This window comes from Cyprinus carpio, chromosome B9, assembly GCF_018340385.1.
Source record: "Cyprinus carpio isolate SPL01 chromosome B9, ASM1834038v1, whole genome shotgun sequence".
NCBI classification, from domain to species: domain Eukaryota; kingdom Metazoa; phylum Chordata; class Actinopteri; order Cypriniformes; family Cyprinidae; genus Cyprinus; species Cyprinus carpio.
The window spans coordinates 11,666,454-11,692,971 of NC_056605.1; the positions used below are offsets into that span (position 1 = coordinate 11,666,454).

Here is a 26,518-nt window from a genome sequence, read left to right on the forward strand (position 1 = left end):
CTATAAGAAGATTGCCAAGACCCTGAAACTGAGCTGCAGCATGGTGGCCAAGACCATACAGCGCTTTAACAGGACAGGTTCCACTCAGAACAGGCCACACCATGGTTGACCAAAGAAGTTGAGTGCACGTGCTCAGCGTCATATCCAGAGGTTGTGTTTGGGAAATAGACATATGAGTGCTGCTAGCATTGGTGCAGAGGTTGAAGGGGTGGGGGGTCAGCCTGTCAGTTCTCAGACCATACACCCCACACTGCATCAAATTGGTCTGCATGGCTGTCGTCCCAGAAGGAAGCCTCTTCTAAAGATGATGCATAAGAAAGCCCGCAAACAGTTTGCTGAAGACAAGCAGACTAAGGACATGGATCACTGGAACCATGTCCTGTGGTCTGATGAGACCAAGATAAACTTGGTTCAGATGGTGTCAGGTGTGTGTGGCGGCAACCAGGTGAGGAGTACAAAGACAAGTGTGTCTTGCCTACAGTCAAGCATGGTGGTGGGAGTGTCATAGTCTGGGGCTGCATGAGTGCTGCCAGCACTGGGGAGCTACAGGTCAGTTAGGGGAACCATGAATGCCAACATGTACTGTGACATACTGAAGCAGAGCATGATCCCCTCCTTTCGGAGACTGGGCCACAGGGCAGTATTCCAACATGATAACGACCCCAAACACACTTCCAAGATGACCACTGCCTTGCTAAAGAAGCTGAGGGTAAAGGTGATGGACTGGCCAAGCATGTCTCCAGACCTAAACCCTATTGAGCATCTGTGGGGCATCCTCAAGTGGAAGGTGGAGGAGCGCAAGGTCTCTAACATCCACCAGCTCCGTGATGTCATTATAGAGGAGTGGAAGAAGACTGGGGGTTAAGGAATTGCTGGAAAATAATTGTGGCCACACAAAATATTGACACTTTGGGCCCAATTTAGACATTTTCTCTTAGGAGTGTACTCACTTTTGTGGCCAGCGGTTTAGACATTAGTGGCTTTGTGTTGAGTTATTTTGAGTGGACAGCAAATTTACACTGTTATACAAGGTGTACACTCACTACTTTACATTGTAACAAAGTGTCATTTCTTCAGTGTTGTCACATGCAAAGATACAATAAAATATTTACAAAAATGTGAGGGGTGTACTCACTTCTGTGAGATACTGTATGTTGTAAATCTAGAGATCTAATTATACATCCAAACATAAAGTTAATGAATATGTCCTGAATATGAATAAATATTTATAAATCCTAAATAAATGTTATAAAGCAGAATATGAATCCTATCTAAATCTGAATATATATTTAAAGTTCCTAAAAATTCCTGAAATCGTTTTAAATCTGTCTTTTATTAAATATGCAATATAAACCTTGAATATAAAATAGATAATTAGTTTTAATGATTGATTTTAAAGACTTAAATAAAACTTCAAAATATGCACAGTAAACTAATTTGATTAGGCTGGTTAGCTGTAATATGGTCATAGTCTGATTCTTGAAGGGAAAAAAACAAACAGTTGAGAAGCACTGTATTATGTTAATGTTTTTTAGGGCATGTGTGCTGAACAGGCACTTTCAAACTGTGTGTGTTTGTGTCTCCTCACCTCCAGCACCTCTTAATGTTCAAAGACTGAGTCAGGAGATTTCTCTCTCTCTCACTCGGATGCTTTCCAGAACCTCCTCTTTAACAAACATCAGGCTTTTTACATCTCTCTGTTTCTCTCCAGCAGTCATATGCTTCCAGAGCAGATCTTCTCTGTCTGTGTGTGTGTTTACAGCTTGTTTCGTATATTGTCACACACTACTCTTCTGTCCCTCATTGCATTTAAGCTGGATGACCATGAAATCAAAACTGACCATTTTTATTTTTCATGAAATGTTGCACTGCACAGACTATAAGGTTGTCCAGTGGCCAGATGAGTTTCAGTCCCTGCTTTCCAGCACCCTGTCACTCATGTGAAATGATAAGCATCTAATCAATTCCCAATAGACAAAATCAAGTTCCACCCAGCATTTTGTGTGGTTCAATAAGCTGTTTCACTTGGATGTATTGGATGTCACAATATTGAATAAAAGTTGGTCATGATTTTAATTTCATTCTTAGTTTAAGATTTTCATTAAAATGGTAGTTTCAGAAAATACTCAAATCATCAGCCTTGAGCAGATGAATTTTGTACCCTGTTTGTGCAGAAGTCCTCTGAAGTTTGGCTGTGGTGAGCAAGACTATGCTGCTTATTGTCTGATGCATCTCTTGTGTAATTTTGACTTTGAAAACATACAAGTTGCTGCCAAGCTCTGGCCTGTTGATGCCACACTGTTCTCTCTCTCTCTGTCTCATTCGCGTGTTCCCGCACACTAATCTCTGTACACGATTGAGAGGGAGTTTGTTGTTGATTCAAGTTGAAAGCTGCCATATTTCACTGATTTGAATTGATAGATTAATTTGCGCTGTAGAAAGCCATCTGTTTGTTTCTCTGTGTGTGCTAGTGCATTTCCCTAGGTATACCTGGATAAATTTAGACACATCCAAATAAACGATGAAGTCACCTCTTCTGGTGTAACTTTTATTCGCTCATCTTTGTTAGTCTCTGTTGATTGCAAAGGTGCTGCAGTGTTTTCTGTTCATATGATTGTTCAGTTATGTTTGCAGCAGACTGTGACTGAAAAGATCAGAAAAAGACCAAGCGCTTGCAGCAACAATTTGTTACTGTTAGTCAGAGACCAAAACTTCAGTTTGAATCTAATTGTGTAGTGAATCATGAATTAATCACATCTTTATAGTCGCAAGCTAAGACTTTGTATTCAGTGCACTGAAGTGTTCATCTAATTTTAATTGTTATTTTTGGTGGTTATTTTCAGTGGTTTTCAACTTGACTATGTGTCCAAAATATTCAAAGGCTCCATGACTTCTTTTGTTTGTGATTACTAGATAAAGTTTAAGAAAAACTGTACACTATCGTTAAAACATTTGGGGGCAGTAAGATTTTTTTTAAACATTTTTGCAAAAGAAAAAACTGTTAAGGAGGTTAATTCAAATAAGATATTTCTTGATTTTTAGGTATTTTGGCCTATTTTAATGCTTGTTTTGTCTTATTTTAAATAATTTTAAGTCATCTTCTGGCCCTCTTTTCCAAGACCCCTATAGGGCCCCGGGCCCCTGGTTGAGAAGCACTGATGTAGAGTCCTGTCATACGTGTTCCCTCACTTGTACTTCTGTTTGTGACGTGTTTAGTCAGCTCAGCTCACAGTCACAGATCTGTGGGGCCCTACACTCACGTTCACACATTCAAAACCAGCCCTGCCTACAGTGATCGGGCTCATAATGAGTTTCTGATTGATCGATACAATCTTTATTACATCAAAATAAGATGAAAGCTCTGGCTCGGAGGGTTTCTCTGTCTTGTGCTGGTATGATGGCGAGCTTTAATGGTGTGTGCTGGTTACCAGTGCAAGTGACCATCCATCACCCTGCACTCAAAAAGTGACAGACCCCTCCACCCACAGCCATCAGTCTCCAAAAGCCAGCGACCCCTGCTACACCCCCTTACACACGCTAACCCAATAAAGGTGCACTGTAATTATGAGATGCCTTTTAAAAGTCTGCCGTAGGCAATTATCAAAGCCATACATCTCCTGCTGCGAAATATCAACAGCGCAGGATTTCAGGTTTTTAATACCTGCGCTGTGATGATGGATGCCAGACGGGCCGGTGGAAAGCAGATTTACTGTGTGTAGGATGTCACAGAGCGTCTGAACTGTAACTGGCGTATGTGTCTCTATCCTCTCTTCCTGCCTGAATACACCATCGAGTTTGATTGACAGACTCTGGGACATGAGGTATGTAGGAGTGTAACTTGCAGAAAGCTGCTTCCTGAACCCTGCACTTATGAACCGAGAGTAAGTGTTTCTGAGTGTGACAGGAGAACACAAGTGACACTGAGATGGCTGACCTTTCCGATTATACGCTCCACATTTCTCTTCTCCTAACTTCCACCACAGGAGATCCATCTTTGGCGTGACAGACTCCAAATGGCCCTCTCTTTACAGTGTCTGTTAAATGTGATTTGAAATAAAGTTAGTTCACTCAGTGGCCATTTTGGCAATGCCTCAGGCCAGATATTTTTGCACTTCTGGTTCCATCAGTTAATGTCTGAAATAATACATGTGATTAACACAAGCTTAGGATATTTTCATGTTTTATTCTACAACATAAAATGCAACAATAATATTGCATTCATTATTTTTTATAGTGTTAAGTTGTCATGAAAAAGGTGTTTCCTAAAATATTTCTGCTGTTTACATAATAAACCACAATGTTAACAGCCATCTCGCTATGTACTGTTACCAGCAATACCACATACTTTTGAGAATGTGGTATGTCAGTCCTCTGGTACTATAATATTCTACAACGTCATAATTTTTGTCTTATACTGATACCTAAATGCTAATATCTATATCTTGAGATGTTCATTTCAAAATATAGTGCCTTAGTGCCTCACATTCCTTCATTCATTCATACATACATTTATGATGGATGGATGGATGGATGGATGGTTGGATGGATGGATGGATGGATGGATGGATGGATGGACGGGTAGGGTTGCATCATTCTTAGCTAACTTGACGCTAAAATTGCATTGACTTTTATGCACTGACAGAAAAAAAAATTCAGCTTTATAATGATTTAATTAATATGCATTCTATGATAGTATTATTATTATTATTTAAAATTGATTATTCTTTTTTATTTATTTAATTATTTATTTATTTGTAATCCAAAGTTGATATTATTTAAATGTTGTCTATCAATTAAAATATATATATATATATATATATATTAAAGCGGCCTCTAAAGATTCTAAACAACTGGTATATAAAATTGAGAATTTTTAGATTTAAAAAAAAGGTTATATAATATTATAAAATGTATTAGTTATATATTTTTTATAAACAGCCCCCCCCCATGTCTTTAAAAAAAATATTACTCCAAAGATCATGCAGCATTTATACTACAAAAATCTTCAAAAGTCATATACTATCATGCACTGTACATTTGACAACAGGCTATTATTTGTGATCTAGTAGGATACTAAATTAATTGTTAATTGAGATGAAGCTCTAGCCTCTATTTTTGTTAGAAGATGAATTTAAAGTCCACACTCACATCTGACTTCTCCTTAAATCAGGTGATGACTACAATTAATAGCCCCTCCCCTTTTTCAGCATGTATGTAGGTCTGATTAAAGCACGCTAGTATCCCAAGACACACATTAGACTCTCATCTCCAAGCCAAAAGTGTTTTGGAGACCTCCAGAGAGCAGGCCTCTCAAAAGCTGCTTAATTTCATCAGCAGGCCGTGGGACAGAAGTAATTACGTTTGTGACACGAACTGTGCTTGTAAAGAGAACATTTCAGTCACGCTGGCTGGTACATCAGTGGCCTGCTATTTATAAACCTTCTCTCACACAAATCCAGCCCTGCAATGAGCTGCAGCAGACCTCTCCTACTCACCGACGCTCCATACTGCTGTTAATGAACATTTCCCTATGATCCACCACCAGCATGTGCTTGAAAGTCCAATTTAAGAGTGGTTTGCTTTGGTCGTTTCTGGTGAAATTTCAGGATTAGTCCTTGATGAGTTTAACTTGTTTTTTTTTTTAATTAATTCTTAAACCGCAAATGTCAGATGTTTTCAGGGCTGTGGCCTGATACTTAGTGCTCATTTTCAAACTTAAAGGGGTACTTCACCCAAAAATTAAAATTATCTCATCATTTACTCACGCATTTACCCATCCCAGATTTGTATCACTTTTTTTTTTTTTTTTAAAGATTTTGTCTTCTATGAGAGTCCATATAATGCAAATGTATGGGAGCTCCAAAGTTGAAGCTTTAAAAACACACAAAGTGAACACAATGGTAATCCATACAACCCCATGTAATGAATCAAAGTTTTATCAAAAATACTAAATTTTAAACTTTTTTTCAAACGTTTTTTTATAAACCATCACTTCTGACCAACTCTCGCACAGGGGCTAATAAGCTAATAAACTAATAAGGCTAATAAGACGTGAACGTCAGCACATTGTGAAGCATGATGTGAGAAGTGACGCTGAAACACTGCGAACTGTCTTTTCTCACAAGTTTTACAATATATCACTTATATCAGGATTTACAATGTGCTGATGTTAACGTCAGTCATGGACTCATATGACAGTTAGCTGAAAGCGATAATTTATTGTAATTTCTAAAGTGCCATTCTTCAGCTAGAAGAGCTAGTCCATGGCATGTTAACTAACTAACAGACTGTTACAATGTAATATACCAAATCAGCAGATTAGAATGATTTCTGAAGGATCATGTGACGCTGAAGACTGGAGTAATGGCTGCAGAAAATTGCCTTCACAGGAATAAATTACAATTTAAAATACATTAAAATGGGAAATTGAACAATAGTACTGTTTTTACTTTATTTTTGATCAAATAAATTCAGCCTTGGTGAGCATTAGATACTTCTTTCAAAAGCGTTTAAAACATTTACAGACTGCAGAATTTTAAAAGTAGTGCATAAATAATTAAGACAACTATACAATTTTTAAGTTTTTTTAATGTATTTTATTAAATTTTTTACATTGCTCTTGCTCTTTGTATCTGCCATCTCAAAATCAGCATGTCACTTACATATGCACATTGTCATCCTTTGAACTTCCATGAACTTTCACTTCTTGTCAAACTTCAAGGTGTGGCATCTGTTGTGATGCTATATGAAGACCCTCTCATCCAGCCGTGTCCTCATCTCCGTTCACCCTCCCTGTCTCTCAGCGCCTGCTTCCTCATCTCTCGCTCTCTCTTTCTCTCTCTCTGTACCACATCCCAAATTACATGTGCATAAATTTCTCTCGTGTCATAATCCTGAGAGCATAAAGCATGCAGCTGGGCCGGGCTGGGCTCATCTCGTCTGGCATTCTCTGGCAGTTTGGAGGCCACACAGATTAAACGACTGATCCCACTTCCACTTTCATTTAAATGGCCATTAGCCAAACAAAAAAAGGGGCCGGTGCCGGCAGCAGGCCAGGCTGATTGGAATTCCAGTGAGGCGCACCACCTGTCGATACGATGACTTCCTGATTCATGAATGCATTCTGGGAGCTGCAGCGCTTTAGCTAATGATTGTGGGTGTAGGAGATGTTTGGAGAAGGGTGGGGTCGACCAAAGCGAGGATGGAGGTATGCAGAGATGGAAAAAAGGGAGATAGAGAGAGAGAGAGAGAGAGAGAGATGGTGCTTCTGATTGATGGAGAAACGAGTCCCGGGATAGAGTTCTCATCCATCATTCCCTGTGGAGGCGCATGTTTAAAAAGTAATTTTCATTAGAGGAGAGAGAGTGTTTACAATTTTACACACACTCACATACATGCTCAGTCTTATAAAGATCCACCTTTGGCACTTCAAACATTGTTAACGTTTTCCTTTGTCTTCTTCCCAGAATGCATTTGGAAATGATCCAGTGGTCTCTATTGACCCACCATCTTTGATTAGCACAGAAACAAATGAGCGAGTCTTTCATAAAGCGCTGATGCTAGAATTAAGTTTCCTAATACCAGTGATTGCTAGGGAGCAAAAGATAGATTTAAAAGTTCAAGTTTAGGTTAATGTCTTTGTTTTTGCTCAAATTACCAATTAATGTAAAAAAAAGAAATGTAGCATGCAAACAGTATGATGACAGTTATATTTTGAATGGCAAACATTCTTTGAATACAAGTTTCAAAGTCAACAGCATTTATGGCAAAATGTTGATTAACTTGCCATTTTTTTCAGTGTTTAAGCCACAAAACATAAAATACATGTGTTAACACAAGTAGAAAAATCACTCACTTTTATTTTCAGTGTAATATTATATCCAGGTTTACAAAAGCCATAAGTGCTAAGACCCTATAACGACTGTAAAAATCAAATAATATACAAATTTTTACAGCTGAGTTTAGTGTTTATGAGTGTATACTGAAAGAACATTTAAATCCTCCAAAAACGACTATTTATTTAAGCCTGTTTTTGTGGAAATAACTGTATGCAACAAATGGTGACAGTTTTGATTAACTTATTAGTATAAGTATATTGCATCAATGAGAGATGTTCAAACTTAAAGGGATAGTTCATCCCAAAATGAAAATTCTGTCGTTAATTACTTGTGCTCATGTCATTACAAACCCGGAAGACTTCCGTTCATCTTCGGAACACAAATTAAGAGAGCTTTCTGACCCTGCATAAACAGCAACACAACTGCAATGTTCCCAGACCTAGAATTTCCCCAGAAAAAAAACGTAATCAACGTAAACAGCATTGTTTACGTTCAGGAGAAAGTGCACACATCCATAGTGGTACCCTTCAAAATGGCAGAAGACGGTAACTCGGGGAGAAGAATTGGTAAATAAATTATTTTTGTTTTCTTCATGCACAAAAGGTATTCTTGTAGCTTCGCAAATTTTAATTTGGGCCACTGACGTCACATGGATTGTTTTACCGATTACGTTTCTTGGCCTGGGAACATTTCAGTTGCGTTGCTGTCTATACAGAGTCAGAGAGCTCTCAGATTTCATCAAAAATATCTTAATTTGTGTTCCGAAGATAAATGAAGGTCTTACAGGTTTGGAACGACATGAGGGTGAGTAATTAATGACAGAAGTTTTATTTTTGGGGGGTATCTTTATTTTTGTTTCGTAAATTTCTTAATTTTTAATGCACAAAACTCAAAAATATCCGATTGATTGAAATGGTCTGAAAACAAACTTCAAATTGAGTCTGTACAGTGTTTAATTTTATTTGAATTAACTGCAAAAATGAGTGGAGAAGATTTTTGGCAACTACTGTATTAAAGTGTCATTATGTGGTTTTATTTTTCCTCTTTGTCCTTTCTCAGTTAGTGGAGGGGTGGAGTTGGGACCCACGCTAGGCCTGAAGAAGTCCAGTTCTCTAGAGAGTCTTCAGACTGCCATGACAGAGGCCAAGAGGAATGAGCTGCTGCCCTTCCACAGGCCCCGCCCACACATGGTGAGAGGGCGTGGCTGCAACGAGAGCTTCCGGGCAGCAATCGACAAATCATACGACGGCCCGCCAGAGGAGGATGATGGTGAGCACCCAAAATACAGCAGCAACACAATAACAGGATTGTAAAGGTGCAATGTGTAATTTCTTTAATTAAAAAAAAAAAAAAGTAATATGAAATAACTATAAAAAAGTAAGTTGTGGCCCCTTTAACGAAATCGGTAGTTGCTATATTCCACATATCACTTTGTTTCCTATAGACTCCCATAAGTCTACATCAGTACTTGTAGTGATTGTGGATGTGTGTTAGTGATGTCAGTGACTGCTGAGGGAGAGTAATTGAGAGTAAAGTGTTTGGCTTTGTCCCTGTCATGTGCTTCCTCTTCTCACACACCAGCCTAATTGGCCCTTCCTTGAGACGACAGACTACAGACATGTGGCGAAAGAAGGAGAGAGTGTGAGAGAGGAGAGGGGTTGTTCATTATGGTCAGTGCGAACAGATACAGCACAGCTGAAGACTTAAGATCCTGTCTCATGCACACACACACACACACATCCCAAAGCAGTATCTAACTTCCCTATTCGTGGAGATCAAGATAAAACCGGAGCTCGTCGTTATAAGCTTTTTCCTGAAATTTTAAACTGAGATGTGGTTCAATAGTGCAATTTAGGATGACCAAGTGATGAGTTCATAGCTTCAAAACAAGCTCATTAACACAAATTATCAGGTTATTTACTCATTTGCTCATCGACGTGTGATTCTGCTGTTTACATCTGCTGTTTACCTCAACGTGGAGATGCCACACACACACTTACGTGTGCACACCGTGATCTGCTGGTCAAGAAAACAGCAGCAGCTTATTACTAATTACTGAGCACAGTAATTAAGCACACAGCATTCCTCTCACTTTTCATTACCGTCTCTGTTGTGGGATGATATTCTGCCTGTGTTCAGAGAAAAGTTTAAACATTGCATTCTATCCAGCCAGAATCTGTATGTGTGTGTGTAGGGGGAGAGAGAAAGATTTTATATTGTAAATACGTGTGTTTACTAATCTATTCATGCATACCCTTGTGAAAGAGCAGCATACATATAAAAAGAGTACTTAAGGAACAATATACTTCACAAAAATACTGAATGTAGTATTTTAAGACAGTCAATTGCATATTAATTGAAATTAAATGAAAAAGAATTATAGTTTATTACATTCAATAAGCTGAGTATTGTTTTTTTTTTTTTTTTTTTTTTTTTTTGGACCCACTTAAGTTGGACTTAAGTACAACTTTATCTGTTATTTTATTATTGATTATATTGTCTTATAAATAAAGTGTATTGTTGAATGTACTGACAAGCATTTATGGTAAATTAAACCATATGTCATTTCTATTAAAACAAAAGTAATTTAAATATATTTGTAATTAAAATTAATGTTTTAATGTAATATCAAATATCACTACAGTTAAAATTGTAATATAATACTTTACATGTTCTTTAGTATGTTAGTCAACACAATAAATTAAGTGCACTTTTTTAAAGCATTATGAGAATATTATATATAATATTATATATGTATTTAATAAACTCAATCAAACTCAATCAAGTCATGCATTCAGTTGCATTTTGTTTTGTTGTATTATCTAGAGGTTTCCCCCCTAATTTGTTAGCATTTGAAATTAACTTCAATGCACATTCAATGCAATTAAGCACACTTATTTTTCACTAGGGTATGTCACACTTAAATATTTCCATCTGTTTTTCTTTCATTTTTTCTTTTTTTGTCCTTGCACCCTTAAATGATAACATTGGAGCTGATTTTAACAGGTTAGATTAGAATCTTTATTTATGGTGGAGTTTGTTTACGTGACATTCACACAGTGCCACTACTGAATGGCATGAACCATTGGCTTATTACAGGAACAAATCCCCCTGGAGTAACCTGGGGTTAAGTGCCCTGCTCAATGGCACAATGATGATACTTTCAGTCAGCACATCCACTGGCAGACCACAGTAGTTCCGATGTATATTGCATATAAAATAGCAAGAGATGACTGAAAATGGCCAGATGCAGTCTGATTGGCGGCTACACAACTTCAGGAGCGAGGGGGAACTATGACGTCACTTTATAGGCGAATCGGCTGTTAGCATCACACTGGTTCCCTCGACAAAAAGCCAATAGGATTCTTCCACAGGCTTTTGGACTATCGCAAAAAATAAGCTCTGTGTTCAACCATAGTTTATAAAACTTACACGTTTTGTCCATCAAAATAATATAGCTTTTATGAATTTTGAAGCCTAAGTAAAAGTGCAAGAACTTAAAAGCTAAACTTAAGCTAAAAACGAACTACAGCAGCACGGTCGCTCGCCTTCAACGTCACCACCACAAAGCTTCTGACAACTTTTTCAAACTTATTTTTAACATGTTCGGTGAAAAGGTTTACTCTGTATATGAATTTTAATCCACGCTTCATGAACTTTTTCATATAAACTGGAATAAATACAAAACCAAAGCCAATCTAAAACGGAAATGAGACATTAGTAATAAATAGTATAGTGAATAAATGAAATAATCATAACTAAAAGACATATGAAAGCACATTTTTCTGTACATTTCGAAATAAGGTGCATTAAAAGCCAATAAATCCTGCTGGACCTTATTTTAGGGGATTTAATCAAACTTCCATTCCAAAAACCCATTGACTCTGGGGCTATGGAAGCCGAAGTGCTAAAGTGCTTACTCGCTTCTGGGTTTTTGCCTACAAAGTGACGTCATAGTTCCACCACTCTGTTAGATCAGTGTACCAGGAAACAGTCTGCTAGAGAATGTTGTGTTGCAAAAATTTTCAGTTTTGAGGAAGAACTAGACGTGCCAAAGTTTGCGAGGTTTAGGAGATCAGATATTGAGAAAATATTTCCAATAAATCTTAAATCAGATACATGGTCAGAATGAAACATTCTGCTTTTATTTTATATCACTGTGATATCAGTGTGTTAAACAGAGCAGAGTATGACAGTCTTGAAAAAATGAAAGCATGATCAAATAAGCCCAAAATGCACAGATTGAACCTGTAACTTTCAGTTGCAAGCCTTCAGCCTGAACCACTACACCACCACCCGAGGAGAAAATTAAGAGGATGCAGTCTTTTCACATGAAGAAGAAACCATATAAATATCAAAGGCCATACATCAGTGAGGATGATAAACAGAGAGGCATTTAAGGAAGGGATTTATTTCCCTTTGAAATGGTTTCCATTATTTCACTTTGAGCTCACAGTAGTGTCATTATAGCTTTATTATGTAAGGCTTTCAGAGCATAGGTACTGCTCTCTAAGTCCTCAAGCCCTGCTCTTTTAAAGCGTTCTCATATTGGGATGTGAGCATGATGAGAAATATCTCCCCTTTTTTCTTTATCCTTTCGCACCATTTTTTCCCCCCGGCATTCAGCATTGTGTTCAGCAGATTGATATTTACAATAAGCCTTTGCGCTGGTCCGAACAAAAGAGTTTTCTGATGCATATTAGAGAAGTGGGAGCTGGAGCAGGCCTTTGAGGTTCCTCTGTGTCTCTGAATAATAGGGACGGCTGTACAGTCATTACCGAGCCACCCGCTTCAATGCTAGCTTAAACAGCGGATCGGCATTTGTTTGTGTAGAAATCAGGCCATGGGGAAACGGATGCTGCTGTTGGCCTTGGACTAAGCCTCGGAAGAACCGACATGTCCTCGAACCCGATAGATAAAGTTTGTGTAGGCACGGCTCAGGGAGAGTTTTGCTTGCTTTTCTTTTTGTTTTATTTTGTTTATCTCTGTCATTCAAGATGGAACCGGTTCAGAGTCATATTTAGTGTAATGTATTCTGTATCACCAGATAACCAAAGCAAGGGGAGTTTATTTTTCAAGACTTTCCTGTTCCTCATTGGCGGTTAATGCCATGTGATATGATATACAGTATATATATATATATATATATATATATATATATATATATATATATATATATATATATATATATATATATATATATATATATATTTATACAGTAGTCAACATTTGAAGTGGATCAAAAAAAGTTCATCAAAGTTGACAAGTACGGGTATTGTTTTGGTTTTAGGACAACTTTGATGAAAGGTTTTGATCCACTTCAAATGTTGACTATTGTGTATATATATGATGTCAGTTTGATCTTTATTTTTTTTTTTTTTTTTTATAATTTTCATTAGGATTGTTAACATAACTAAATTTAAATCGGGCCCTATGGAAGTTTGCTGAGGCCCCCTGTTTGGGAAATGCATTTTAAATAATACTAAAACAGAAAATGGCAGTAACGTATTTCATTTTTAAATTTTGTTTAACATATTTGATTGTATTAAATACTGCTCATAATGTTTTTCTTTAATTATGTGTATCTTTAATGTGTATCCTTAATCTTTATCTTCAATTTCGATTTAGGAGTTCTCATTTGTATCAGTTATACCAACAGCTTTGCGAAAAAGTAATTGTAAATGTAGTTTTCACAATTCTGTTTACCATTTGTCAATGCATGTCTATATTTTGGTCACCTACTTTCTACACATCAATATCGGCCATTGAAAACTATATTGGTTGACCACTATTTGCAAGCTTTCATTTACAAGCCCAGATCTTTCTTGTCTCTTCCCTCACTAATTTCTTTGTCTTTTCCCTTGTCATATTTTGGCCTGTAAGATACAACTAGCCATCAATAAATCTCAGTGTGCAGGTCTGTCGGGACCTTCCCCTGAGCTACAAGTGGAGGGTTAGTTAGATGGCCGCTGTGAGGCTTATGAAAGACTGATGCTTTTTCGCACGTCTCCTCATCTCTCTTTTAACACGCTCTCTGAGGCGGCCTGGTAAACGTACATCTGCTCCCAGCACCGCCGCTACCATCTGACAAACCTCAGAGCGCAGACACATAATGCAGCCGCGATTGATCACCACACACACACACACACACACACACACACACAGTGCCCCACAGTGGATAGCCAGTAACAGATGGTTATGTCAGCAGGTTCCTCAGTTACCCAAGCCTCTTTTTTCACGTTTTCTATCCATATCTGTCCTCGTCCTTTTCCTCCCCCTCTCTCTATCTCTATCCGCATCCCTTCTTTCTGTTTCCTTCTGATTATGATAATGTGAGCAACTTTTTGATGCTCCAGGGCAGATTAGCTGAAAGAATATCTCAGAAGAGATCTTTTATATTTCCACGAGTCTAACTGAGATATGGGCCGTACTAGGACTAGGCGGTTTTGAAGGTAAATACTGTGTAAATATAGAAATTTGTGAAACCAGTTGAGGCTTTGCTATGCTATTTATACTGTGGTAGATATATTTGTGCAGTTTATGGTATATAATGCAAGAAGAAATGTGTAATGTATGTAATTTTAGTTATGCTAGACCACTGTATATTCATCATATTTTATGGTTGCTTGTTGTATTGAAACAGATGAGGGGTCGGATCAGAGCTCTGGACGAGATACTCCAGCCAGCGGCTCCTCCAGACAAGGTGCAGGAGACAATGAGGAGAACAAGAAAGACAAGAAGAAGAAGACCAAAGGCAAGAAGAAAGACAAGTTGAAAAGCAAGGGAAAGGAAAAAGAGAAGAAGAAATCAGAGGAGGTTGGTGATGAGCTGGATAAGAAGACCAAGAAGAAAGGATTCGGGTTGCTGAGGCAAGACCCCAGTTCTTTGTGTTTGTATTTCCTTTTGTCCGTCCCTCTCCTCTTCTTTCTTTGTTGTTTTGTGTCTCTCTTAAAGGGACAGTTCACCGGAAAATGAATTTACTCAAAAAATAGTTTTCTCACCCTTATGTTTTTCCAAACCTGTCTGACTTTCTTTCTTCTATGGAACATAAAAGATGTTGTTTTGAAATACGTTCTGTTCACTCTTTTTCATGCAAATACAATGAATTGTGACAGAAGCTTTTAAGCTTCAAAAAGACACAAAAGCGCCATAAAAATACCATGAAAGATGTCCATTTGACTGGTACACTATATTTTAAAAGGCATTCAATATTTTCTTGTGGTAAATAGTCCAAAATGTTGTTATTCACTCATTATCTTTCCAGTGAGCTGTTAATTGTTGCTACTGGATTGAGTCACTTTGATGAATGAACACTTCAGTTTTATAAATCAGATCGACTGATTCATTCAAGAGATCAGACCTAAAAGAGCTAATTATTCAAGGATCTTATATTCCTACTTCTCCTGCCATGGGCTCTAATAAAAGCTAGGATAAATATCAGTAAAAAACAACTTTCAAAATTTTTAATAACATCATTTATTTAATGGTGTTTTTGAAATCTCCAGTCCCTATTTATTGTAATTTAATTCAAAGAGTGATTATTGTGCATTCCACTGAAGAAAGAAGCCAGGTTTGGAATGATGTGAGGGTGAGTAAATTATTTTCATATGAAGGCTGGTTTGATTAACAGATTCTCCCACACATGTGAAGGTCAGGATGGATGACTGTTGATTTGACGCACAAGCTAAACTGTGGTGATGGGTCGCTGGTCGGTCACATGTTGTGAGATGGAATTTTGGCCTGAGCTGCTGTTGGGATGCTCGGTTGGCTCATACTCACGGTTGAAAGTGTTTCGGCTCACTTGCGTGTGTGTAACTGACTTCGACCGCTGGTAAACAGAGCAGTCAGCCCCAGCTCCATATGGCACGCCGTCTCTGCGTCACAGCGCTCAATCTCCCCTGTCTTCACACTGTGCCAGTGCCAGGCCTAATTTGCATCACGGTGGGCACCTGTGCCAACCCCTGCCCATCTGCCCGTCGATCGGCCGGCCGGCCGGCACTGGCTCCGGCACCATCAAGACCGGGCGGCTCCATCACAGTGGAGGACGACCCGCATGAGTGATTCTACAAATCAGAGCATGGACGCCCCGGCAGGCTCCACCTAACGGGCAATTAGCTCTATAATTGTTTTAATTTGGATGACTGCCGGGAAAACTGAAAGGCACACCATGCTGTTACAGCAACATGCAGAATATTCCAGCAGAGAGAGAGAAACAGAAACAGCGGAGTGAGGAAAACAGCCGGGGAACTTGATTCAGCTGGTGTCTTTCTCAAGGTGAACCGTTTTGACTCGTCAGGAAATGCGGGTTATGATACGGCTCTTGCTTCTGTTAATCCGACTCGGTCTGACTCTGCCTGATCCCACTGTTTTTCCTCTTCCGTGTGTCTGTCTGCACCCACTGCGGCCAGCTCTCCTCCCGCACCAATGCAATCATTCTAATGTGCACCGTTGTTCTGGGGAGATAAGCGTTTATGTGTTGGCTTGTCAGCGGTTGATGGGGTGAGGGATGTAAAGGTTATTGAATACCACCGTAGTTTTATTTATTTATATTTGGCAGGCAGCAGGGATTAGAGATGTGGGTTTGAGAGCTGTGCGGTGACGCTGCTCACCACAGAATGTGACACAGCCTTTGCTCAAAACTGACGTAACCCAGAATCTTTTGCCGTGAGATTGCCCTGTCACCCTAAGCAGGCCAAATATCCACGGATTAAATGGACTGAAAATGTGTTGATAGAAGAGTAAAATTCTCCATAAGTCAACTTTGTGAAGCTCCAGGGAATGTGAACACTCTTGCATAGCTGGGGTAACTGATGAGTCTTGCTTAACATGACCATTATTTTAAGGTTGTGCATCTACATAAACCCACCCAAATCCCTTTATTCTTTGAGACTTTCAGGGAGTTAACTTGAAGGCCTATTCATACATTACCAGTCAAAAGTTTGGAATTAAGATTGATTTATTCATTTATTCATTTGTATAAGCTGTTTCTTATGTAGAGGGTAATATTAACAAACAAACAAAGAAATTAAGGTTCACTTTAATTTAACAAGGATGCATTAAATTAATGAAAATAGTACAGATTAAAGATTAATTAATTTCTATTTCTTTTAAACTTTATTTTCATCAATGAATCCTGAAAAAAATTATTACTATCTCCACTGGAGTAGACTGGAGTAATGGCTGCTGAAAATTAAGGAATACATTAAATGTGAAAAGACATAACATAGAAAATAGTTATTTTGATTTGTAATATTTCACAATATTATTGTACAATATTATTTGTACTGTATTTGATCACATATTAGCATAACTTTTTTCACTTTTTTTCACTTTTTTTTTTTTTTTTTGGTGACAACATAATTTTAAAATACACAAAGCATCCCCTTTGACTATAGATATTCATGTCCAAACAATTTCCCTTTTAAGACAAGTCAGGTTACTCTGTTGCATTTTTGGTATCACCCCCAGGAAGCTTGAATTTTTTGAAGATGAACTGGAAAGCACCTTGAGACAGTTGTCTCATTTAAACATTGTACTGAATCAGCAGATTCAGGATGAATGAGCTATAAATGAATTGTTTTCCCAAGAGAATAATCTCTTCCAAATGGGCATTTGTATTGTGGCCTCCTATTTTTTCATGTTATTTTAGTTGGTTTAACTCTAAGCTACATAGTTCATTTTGATATTGTGCTTTAAGTGGCCTGCTCTTGATAATGTTGAGGGTTTCTAACCTTTTTCCAATATTTTTATTGTTTTTATTTATTTATTTTTTTTACGTGCAACCAGGGTCTGAAGCATCTCAAGCATTCTGTAGATCGATAGAAAAATATTGACTGCCCTTTTCAATTAGCATTATGTGTGTTTGTGATGTCTGACCTCAAAGGTTAAGAGCAGGTGAAGTACAGACTAGCTGAGACGCCCCTTGAGAAACAGGACCTCTAACCCCACCGACTGTAAATCTGTTTCTCCAAGTGCTTAAAATGTCTCTCGTTGAAGACAAAGTCTTCATTTAGAGTTTTTAAAGGGATTTAAACCTTTATGTACTTACAGGCATGTTTGCTGTTAATTCACAAACTGCATTTACCATCAAATGAAGATTTGTTCAACTGAATGTCAGCGATCTTGTTGTAAAGTGAGCCAGTATGGCTACAGACACCATTCGGGTTCTCTGATACTGAACACAGATCTCTTATTTGAGGTCAGAAACACTGTAGACATTGTCACTGTCTAGATGACATATGTATTTTCTGACTCAGTTTCCTCCTCTGTTTTCCATCTCAATGTTATATGTGTCTGTTAAATCTTAAGCTGGCCAGTGTGGATGGTATTTTGTTCTTTGCCTGGCTCAGATTCAGTGTTACTGGCCACTATTTAGTACCCAGTGGGAGTCACTGGCTAGTGTCCATTCTGCTGATAGTGGCCGTGTTGATCTGGTGGTAGCTGTGTCTGTGGGTCAGAGCGGTGTTGCAAATCTGGGACATTAAGCCAGGATATGGCCCTGCAGCTCAGTGATAAACATATGACAAAAGAGGATTTATGTCAACCATTTATGTCAGGCTATTTCTCAGTCCTTAGCATTCAAAGGCCAGATGTTTACATCAAGCCATTCCTTTCAAAATCTCCTTACAGGTTACTAAGTCATACAATAATACTGTTATTTCCCTCATTCTGTTGTTTTAACACACCCTTTATTAAGCAGCATATTTTCTCTTAGCCTTTTCCGATGCACTGTAAAAACCAAAATATTAAAAATAGCATTATTTATTTATTTATTTTTAACATGAATGCTTTATGTATTCTAATATTAGGTTTGTACTTGTTGGTCCTTTTGATGATTTTTTGCTTGTGTCTGCAATATGAGTTTATGCTCACTAGAGTATAACATGTTTAGACTTCATTGGAATCAGTTGTGAGTTGAGTTTTGTTTGTGTTTCACCATGTTCTATGTGTGTGTACAGCACGTTGTTTAGTATTGTTAGAGTGTATAAATGCATGCGTTTGTGAAGTTTAGTGGTAAATTACTAGTATAGTGTGTTTGTGTGACAAACTGATGATTTAGCACCACAGGAGAACCTTACAGCTTGTTTGTGTGTGACAGAGAGACGGAGTAGCTCTATGGTAGGGTAAGGTATAGCCTCAGGTGGAGGATGGGGGACCCATTAGGATGTTTTACATCTTGCAGACAGATGGAGGCCCGTGTGGACTGCCAAATGCCCCTCATTCTGCTGCTGTGATACACACTAACACACACACTTAACAACAGATATTACACTGGATAACACACACAGTCCTGTGAAACATACTGCCGCAAATGTAATCGCACACTGTAATACAACACAAGGCTGTGAATTACAGTGATTTTACTCATTTTACTCATAGAAATAAGCAAGTAATTAAGTTTTACAGTGTATTTTTTTCCAAATTTAGAGTTGAAATGTCTGCTGTATTTTATTTTATTTTATTTTGTTTTTACCCATAATATGCAGTAATCTTCCTCTGTCCTGAAGCCAGATCTGAGCCATTTCTTTTCAGACACTTCAAACGTCCCTCAGTGAAACTACACAGTGTTAAACACTTCCAGATTTCACTTTTATCTCATCAACCCTGCTACTTTTTATCAGAAATGAAATATTACATAATTAACCTTAATGTGGAGCAATTCAGCAAAATTGCAGTTCCTCAAAGCCTCTTGGCTTGCATGTAAAACTGTGACCGAACATATGACTGTCTCCCATTAGAGGCGAGGGAGGAATGCAGCTTGCAGCTTTACCTTGTAAGGCAAGAAATTAACAGGATCTTTTAGGTCAGCCATGTTTGATAAACCGTTTTGAAGGCAACGCTGTACCATGTTGAAGAAAAAAAAAAACAGTTTAAACCAAACTGAGATGGTCGGCTGGTCTCCCAACCTGGCTAGACCAGCTAAAACCACCAAACCACCTTTAAGATTTAATTTTTTCAGCAGGATAAGTGATGATGGTTTGCTGAGGGACTGGAGGGGTGAAATGAAAGAGAAAGAAAGAAGTTGTTCCTGTGTGTGTGTAATGATAGTGTTGCTCTCTCTGTGGATGTTTATATAGTGCAGAGAGAGTGAGAACAAATGTTCACTTCTCCTGCTACTGCAATTAACAGAGACTGCAGCAGGCCCACTCCCTCCGTTCTGTCACCAGCTGTCCTCTTTTCTTTCTCGCTCTTCTGCTTCTCTCCTCTCATTTATCCTCACATCTCTTGACCATTTTGCCTTCCAGCGAATTCCACCACAGCTGCCATGATAATGGACCTTTTCTTTATGAAAAAACACAAATAAGACTTAAAACAAAGCAAAGAAATAGTATTAAGGCAATTTGTGAATCTGTTCAATTGATTCATTTAAACCTGCTCGTTCATAAGAGTTATTCATTTGAACTGTAGGGACTGATTTTTGAATCTGTTCAACTGATTCATAAAAATGAACTAGTTCATAAAAGTTAGTCATCTGTGAAAAGAACTTTAGAGACTGATCTGTGAAACTGATTCCTTACAACAAATTGGTCCATAAGAATTATTTATTTGTGGAAAGAACTATTGAGACTGATTCATGCGTCTGTTCAACTGATTCATTACAACACATTGGTTCATAAGAATAATTTATTTGTGGAAATAACTTTTGAGACTGATTTGTGAATCCCTTCAACTGATTCATTAAAACAAACTGGTTCATAAGAGTATTCAAACCTATCAGCTCGTAAGATTATGCATTCACAAATTTGACATCACAGATTGTGCCATTCATTGTTGTGCATAGCAAGGATGACTCAACTAAAAGAAGCCAAATAGTGATGAAGGAAACATTGCTTTGTGCTTTAAGGTTAAGGGGGTGTTCACATGTATTCTTGTTCTTGCGTTTTAAAACAGATAAATGAAAAGGTCTTGAGTTAAAGCTTGATAAAGTGTCTTGAAAATACAGTGCTCTTTGCGCAAGATGGCTAGGTAATTGAGGCACATTGCTAAGGTCAAAAAAGCTTTAGTGCATGTTTACATTGACCAATAGAAACTCTACGTACACACTGTGACGTTTCAGATTAACCACTGTATTTAAATGCATGCTTTTCCCGAAATGCAAATAATTGGCATGTTGGTGACCATAGCAAAGTTTTGCCGTCACTCAGCTGTGAGCAAAAACATAATTCCAAACTGTTTAACCCAATAGACATCTCTATTCTTGACTAAAGTAATATTAGTTAGCAAAGATTTGTTATGTCTGGCAAATTAACAAAATCATTATTGAGGTTGGTGCTGTGTTTTATGCTAAGAAGGTGACTTCACAAAGTGTGCTCCTGTAGTGTTGCCATGTCCACTTATTATAAGCCAATTTGGGCTTGGTGTCTGAGCTTCACTTATAAAGTGAGCCACTATATGGAGTTAATAAAGTGTACCTCAGTCGGTATTTTTCCAATATAAAGCATTTGGACTTATTTAGGTTTATTTTGGGCTTATTTGGACTTCTTGTTTGCTGTTTTTTTCTAACAAGATCTGGCAAACACATCCCTGATGCATGTTTAAGTATGTCATTAACTAGTTGTTCATTTAAGTACAGTGCATATAATTTTGGTGAATTCATTTGTAGTTAGTTGTAGAATGCAGTTGCCACTTCTTTAAATCACTGCATGTGTACAAAACAAGACTGATCACTAAATAGTAAAGTGACAAAAATGTTTTGCTGTACTGTTTAGTTGACTTACAGTATGCATGATGAAAATAGAGCAGGTGAAACATTGTGTGAATGTCCCCGAGATGTAACTACTAACAATTCCTTACTAATCTTTAATTTCCCTGCCTTTATTTTAAATAGTCACACATTTTTATTTATTTATTGTCACATTTTTGAGCGTTTTCGTCACAGTCTGCAGCACTGTTGAGTCATATTCATGTTTTACTGTTGTCTTTCAAAGGCACTGTTACACCAGGATGATGCTCAGTGAGGTTGACAGGTACATGCTGGCAGCATCCTTTACTCTTCTCTTGTCATATTCATATTTAGCCTGACTGAGGTTGATTTATTGTATATCTGCATCTGTTTGTAAATCAGTGTTTATTTATATGTGAAAATGTCTGTATGCATGTTTTTAATCGTGTATGTGTGTGTGTGTGTTTGAGCACTGGTGTGTGACCTTTAGTGAGTGTGCTAATGGCCTCTAAAAGCTTCTGAAACAAGTGTCAGAGTCACAGATGGTGCAGCTTACCTCACCCCTATCCTCACAGACCTGCTGACGGAGCGACGGCCCCCTTGTTCTTCATCTCTCTCTCTCTCAATTAACACATTTCCTAATGTCTTTCCTGCTGTGTGTTTGTATGTTCGATCAAGTCAGCAACCAAGTCTGATGCTTATCAGCAAAAAGCCTTTGGATAGGAAGTGACATCACTGCACCCCGCACAGAACGGCAGAAGCAGAGGCACGTGATGGTCTATACAGAAACCCCAGAAACAATTTGGACACATCAGTCACACTTAAAAATTTATGAATGTCAGTTCATTATAAAACAAAATATCAGAAAAACTGGCATTTATTTTAAAAAATAATAATTTCAAGCATAACATTTCACAAAATGGTATTTGTTAGGTTTTAAATTAAGATGAAAAGTAGTGTGACATTTTATCTGTCAAATGTTGGTAGATGTTCATAGGTAATGTGATTTAAACTAAACATGTATTTATGCCTTTTTTCAGATGCCTATTTTTTTTATTAATGAAATGACATTTTAAGTGTCTCTTAAAGGGATAGTTCACCCAAAAATGAAAATGTGATGTTTATCTGCTTACCCCCAGGGCATCCAAGATGTAGGTGACTTTGTTTCTTCAGTAGAACACAAACAAAGATTTTTAAATCAAACCATTGCTGTCAGTAATATAATGGAAGTGAAAGGGTATCACAGCTTTTTTTTTTTTTTTTTTTTTTTTTGAGTCAAAAAAACATACACAAACAAAACCAAATTAAGCCCTGCGGCTCATAACGATGCATTGATGTGTAAAGACACACAGTGTCCGAACTGTCCTGAGCGCGTTCTCAACAGCCGGCGCCTAATTCTTCTTCTTCTTTCTTTACGCAGTTTGCAGACTTATAATTGTCTGTCTCACAAATAGACCATTGACACTATCTACAATCTCAATTAAGAGTAGCAATGGTCCATTTGACACTCCTATGACACTCCTAATGATCTGCCGTAAAGCAAGAAGAAGAAGAAGTCGACGAGTCACACGGTGGCTGTTGATAACGTGCTCAGGACAGTGTGGACATTGCAGTGAATCAGAAGTAAAAAACAATATAAATACTGTTCAGTTTCTTGCACAGACCGATCATTTTGTGTCTTTACACATCATTGGCTACGTTTACACACAACCAAATAATCAGTTTGTAATCGGATTGATGGCTCAATCAGACTGAAAAGCCTTCATGTAAACATCTTAATCGATCCGATTGAGCTCGATTGGAATGAAATTTTGATCGGATTGAAGGGGGTGGTTTATTCCTTTTCTAATACGATTGAGAGTGCATGTAAACACTCGATCGGATTGAACCCTGAAACTGAAAGGACTGTGCATGTGCAATGAGGCAGAAATAACATAATGACATATGACGCATGGAACGAATGGCTCTTCCTTAAAAAATAAAGTGTTATAAAAATGCGTGCTCTATCATTATAAAACTCTTCTTTCACTCGGCAACTGTGAAGTGGAGCAGGACAACCTCCGACCAGTCCTTGTTTTGGATTCTCATCCACAGGCAACCCGTTTTGGGTGCAGGGAGACATTTTTATTGCTCTGTAAATATGAGCAGCATGACACAGCGGTTTATATGTATATTTATCCATAAATGGATAAATATTAATTATGCTGTTAAAAACAAATAAAGACACTGTAAAGGAGAGTGGTTTTTATGTGCAAACAGTGTGAGAAACTCTATATTTGTGCAGTGTGCGCATGTAAAAAAAAAAAAAAATTAATTCCGATTTGAAGCTTGTGACATATAAACGCGCACATTAACCCGATCACTTTATTTAGCGTTCATGTAAACACTACATTCAGATTCATCAATCGGAATGAATTCAGTCCCATTTAACCAAAAATTTTTCATGAAAAAAATGCATGTAAACTCTAAGAGCTGTGATTCCCATCCACTTACATTATATAACTGACAGACTGCAACGGTTTGAGTTAAAAATCTTTGTTTGTGTTCTACTGAAGAAACAGTCACCTACATCTTGGATGCCCTGGGGGTAAGCAGATCAACATCAAATTGTCATATTTGGGTGAACCATCCCTTTAAGTGTCCAAAAACCTTTAATGTGAGAAACATTGCCGGTTTCTTTATCAGATGTAGGGCGTCTACAATATAGATCAAGGACCGGCTTCCCTCTGCTAAATCCCAATTTGAATCTTTACTAGGAGTATAAAATGGCTCATGTCAGTCATCAATGACAACACCTGCCCACACTGGCGCCCAGCTCACCTTTAAAAGCACTGTGATCTGGAGATAGGTTTATTTCTGTGAAAGGGTATGGTCGTCTCAGTCTTCGGTTCACCATGGTAACGGTATCACGGGGAGGTTCATGCGTGCGTTTCGAGTGGAAGTATACAGTAGCTAACTGGCCGCCGCTGTTCTCCCCTCCATCTACATATGAATCACTAAAAGGCCTCTTTAATGGAAGTTCAATCATCTCCCCTTTGATTCCCAAGATGCAATGTTCTGATTAAGATGATTGGATGAATGGAAAATGGCATGAATATGTGATTGGGTCTATGTGTCCCACCGCTGAATGGGTCTTTTCTTTTTCATTGTCTTTTTTTTCCCTTCGTCTGTAGCACCTCTGTGGTAAGGCTCTTGTTTCGACTTATCTTTTTTTCAATACAGGCCTGTTCCTGCCTTTGATTACATTAAAGATTGAAGATGTGGCAGGCTTGCTTAGACCAGGCTCTGAAAGGTAACAATCAGCACGAGAATATGGTAGATTTGAGTGGAAATGAATGGGAACAGCTAAATAGGAGCGGCAGGAACAGTGCTTTTCTTTTCTTTCTGGAAGTCGTTTAATAATCATATGCAGCATGTGTGTGCAGTATGAAATATACTGTTTATATTATGTTTACTAGCTGGTGACAACTGATTCTCCTTCTGACCCAATTTGTCTGTGTTTACAGGATGCAGACTGTTCTGATTTTGCGCACGCTTGTGTATGTGTGTGTGTGTGCGTGTGTGTGTAGGGGATGTATCATGAAAAACAGGATTTTCCTCTCTTTCTGCTCTTTTGGAATAAGAGTTCACATTTATCATTCAGATTACATATATCACTTTTTATTACTTCATGAACAAATATACAATTGCCGCCCTACTGTAACTGATCAATTGATCAGTATTTCATTCAGATCTGTTGATTTCATGGAAAATACACTATTGTTAAAAGTTTGGGGTCAGTAAGAATTTATATATATATATTTCATGGTAAATACACTATTGTTATATATATATATATATATATATATATATATATATATATATATTATAATATAGAGCAAGCGCACATTAGGCTATGGTCACACTTGGCATCTTTTTTGAAGCTGCCAGTGTCTGTTTTACTGTATAATCCTATGGAGTAAACCATGTTTTTATTTTATAATTTTGTGTATTTTTTGATGTTTTTTTTGTCTGTTTTGCTGTTTTATTTTATAGTGTAAAATGTGTAGAATTTTTTTGACAGCTGACCAATGACAAGCGAGTAGCTAAACCTGTCATTTCCATGACAACAAGAACAGGAAGAAAAAATGGAGAAGGTGCCGGTAAATAGACTTTTAGACTAAAATATGCCGCAAACCGTGCATCATCTAACAGAAGCTCCTGGACTAAATTGTTGTAAGCACCATACTGTTTCCTTTCCTGTATAATGCTGTGCACCCACAAACATCATTGTGAACTGACATTCTCCTCCCCATTAACTTCAAAAGCCAACGCAAGAGGCAACTTCCTCTTTCTCAAAATTTCTGCACCATACAGCACTAGGCTACTGTTCCGACTGTTGTTATAGCAACAAAAGACACCCCCGGCTGCTATCTGTAACCAAAACGCTACCAGATTTTTTTTTTTACTTAAAAAAAAAAGTGCCCTTGTCAACTTTTTCAAGTCAGAAAAGATGCCAAGTGTGAACAGGCTCTCAGATCAGATGTGATGTAATAACATTAATGGCATTAAAAAAGATTTCTATTTCAAATAAATGGTGTTCTTTTGAACTTTATATTCATCAGAGAAATAAAATTGTATCATGGTTTACAAAGAACCTTTTCTCTTTGATACAAACTGTTGCAGAGTCCGATTTTTCAGTAAATGTCAAGTCAAAATATTTTGACATGAAGTAGCTTTTTTGTACAGGATCAGTATTGACTCCATGGACATCAAAAATCTCTGTGCAAAGGTTTTTTTTCCTCCTCCATCTCATCTCTAACTGTAATCACAAGCTAATTTGCACCTTTCAAAGTGAGAAATTCTCTGAAGTCCATCTTCTCAACTCATTTTCATGAGGAGGTTGAAAGCTCTTTGAGGTTGAATGGTCCCATAATGCTCCTCAAGTAATCAGAAGCATGCAAGCACCTGTCATTTCCTGCTATGTTATGTGTATATGAGGTCAGTTGTCTATGTTAGCTCAGAGAATTTGTAGTTG

The 26,518-nt window shown here is 37.8% G+C and overlaps 1 protein-coding gene across 7 annotated transcripts in view; it reads left to right on the forward strand.

Annotated features, from left to right (window-relative positions):
- pard3bb (par-3 family cell polarity regulator beta b) overlaps window positions 1-26,518 on the forward strand; it is a 292,683-nt gene that overhangs the window by 180,116 nt on the left and 86,049 nt on the right. For all 7 annotated transcript variants that reach the window (XM_042730941.1, XM_042730943.1, XM_042730946.1 and 4 more), the window contains 2 exons: window positions 8,898-9,107; window positions 14,482-14,707. In XM_042730941.1, coding sequence (XP_042586875.1) covers window positions 8,898-9,107; window positions 14,482-14,707 — 436 coding nt within the window. The remainder of the gene's footprint in view (window positions 1-8,897; window positions 9,108-14,481; window positions 14,708-26,518) is intronic.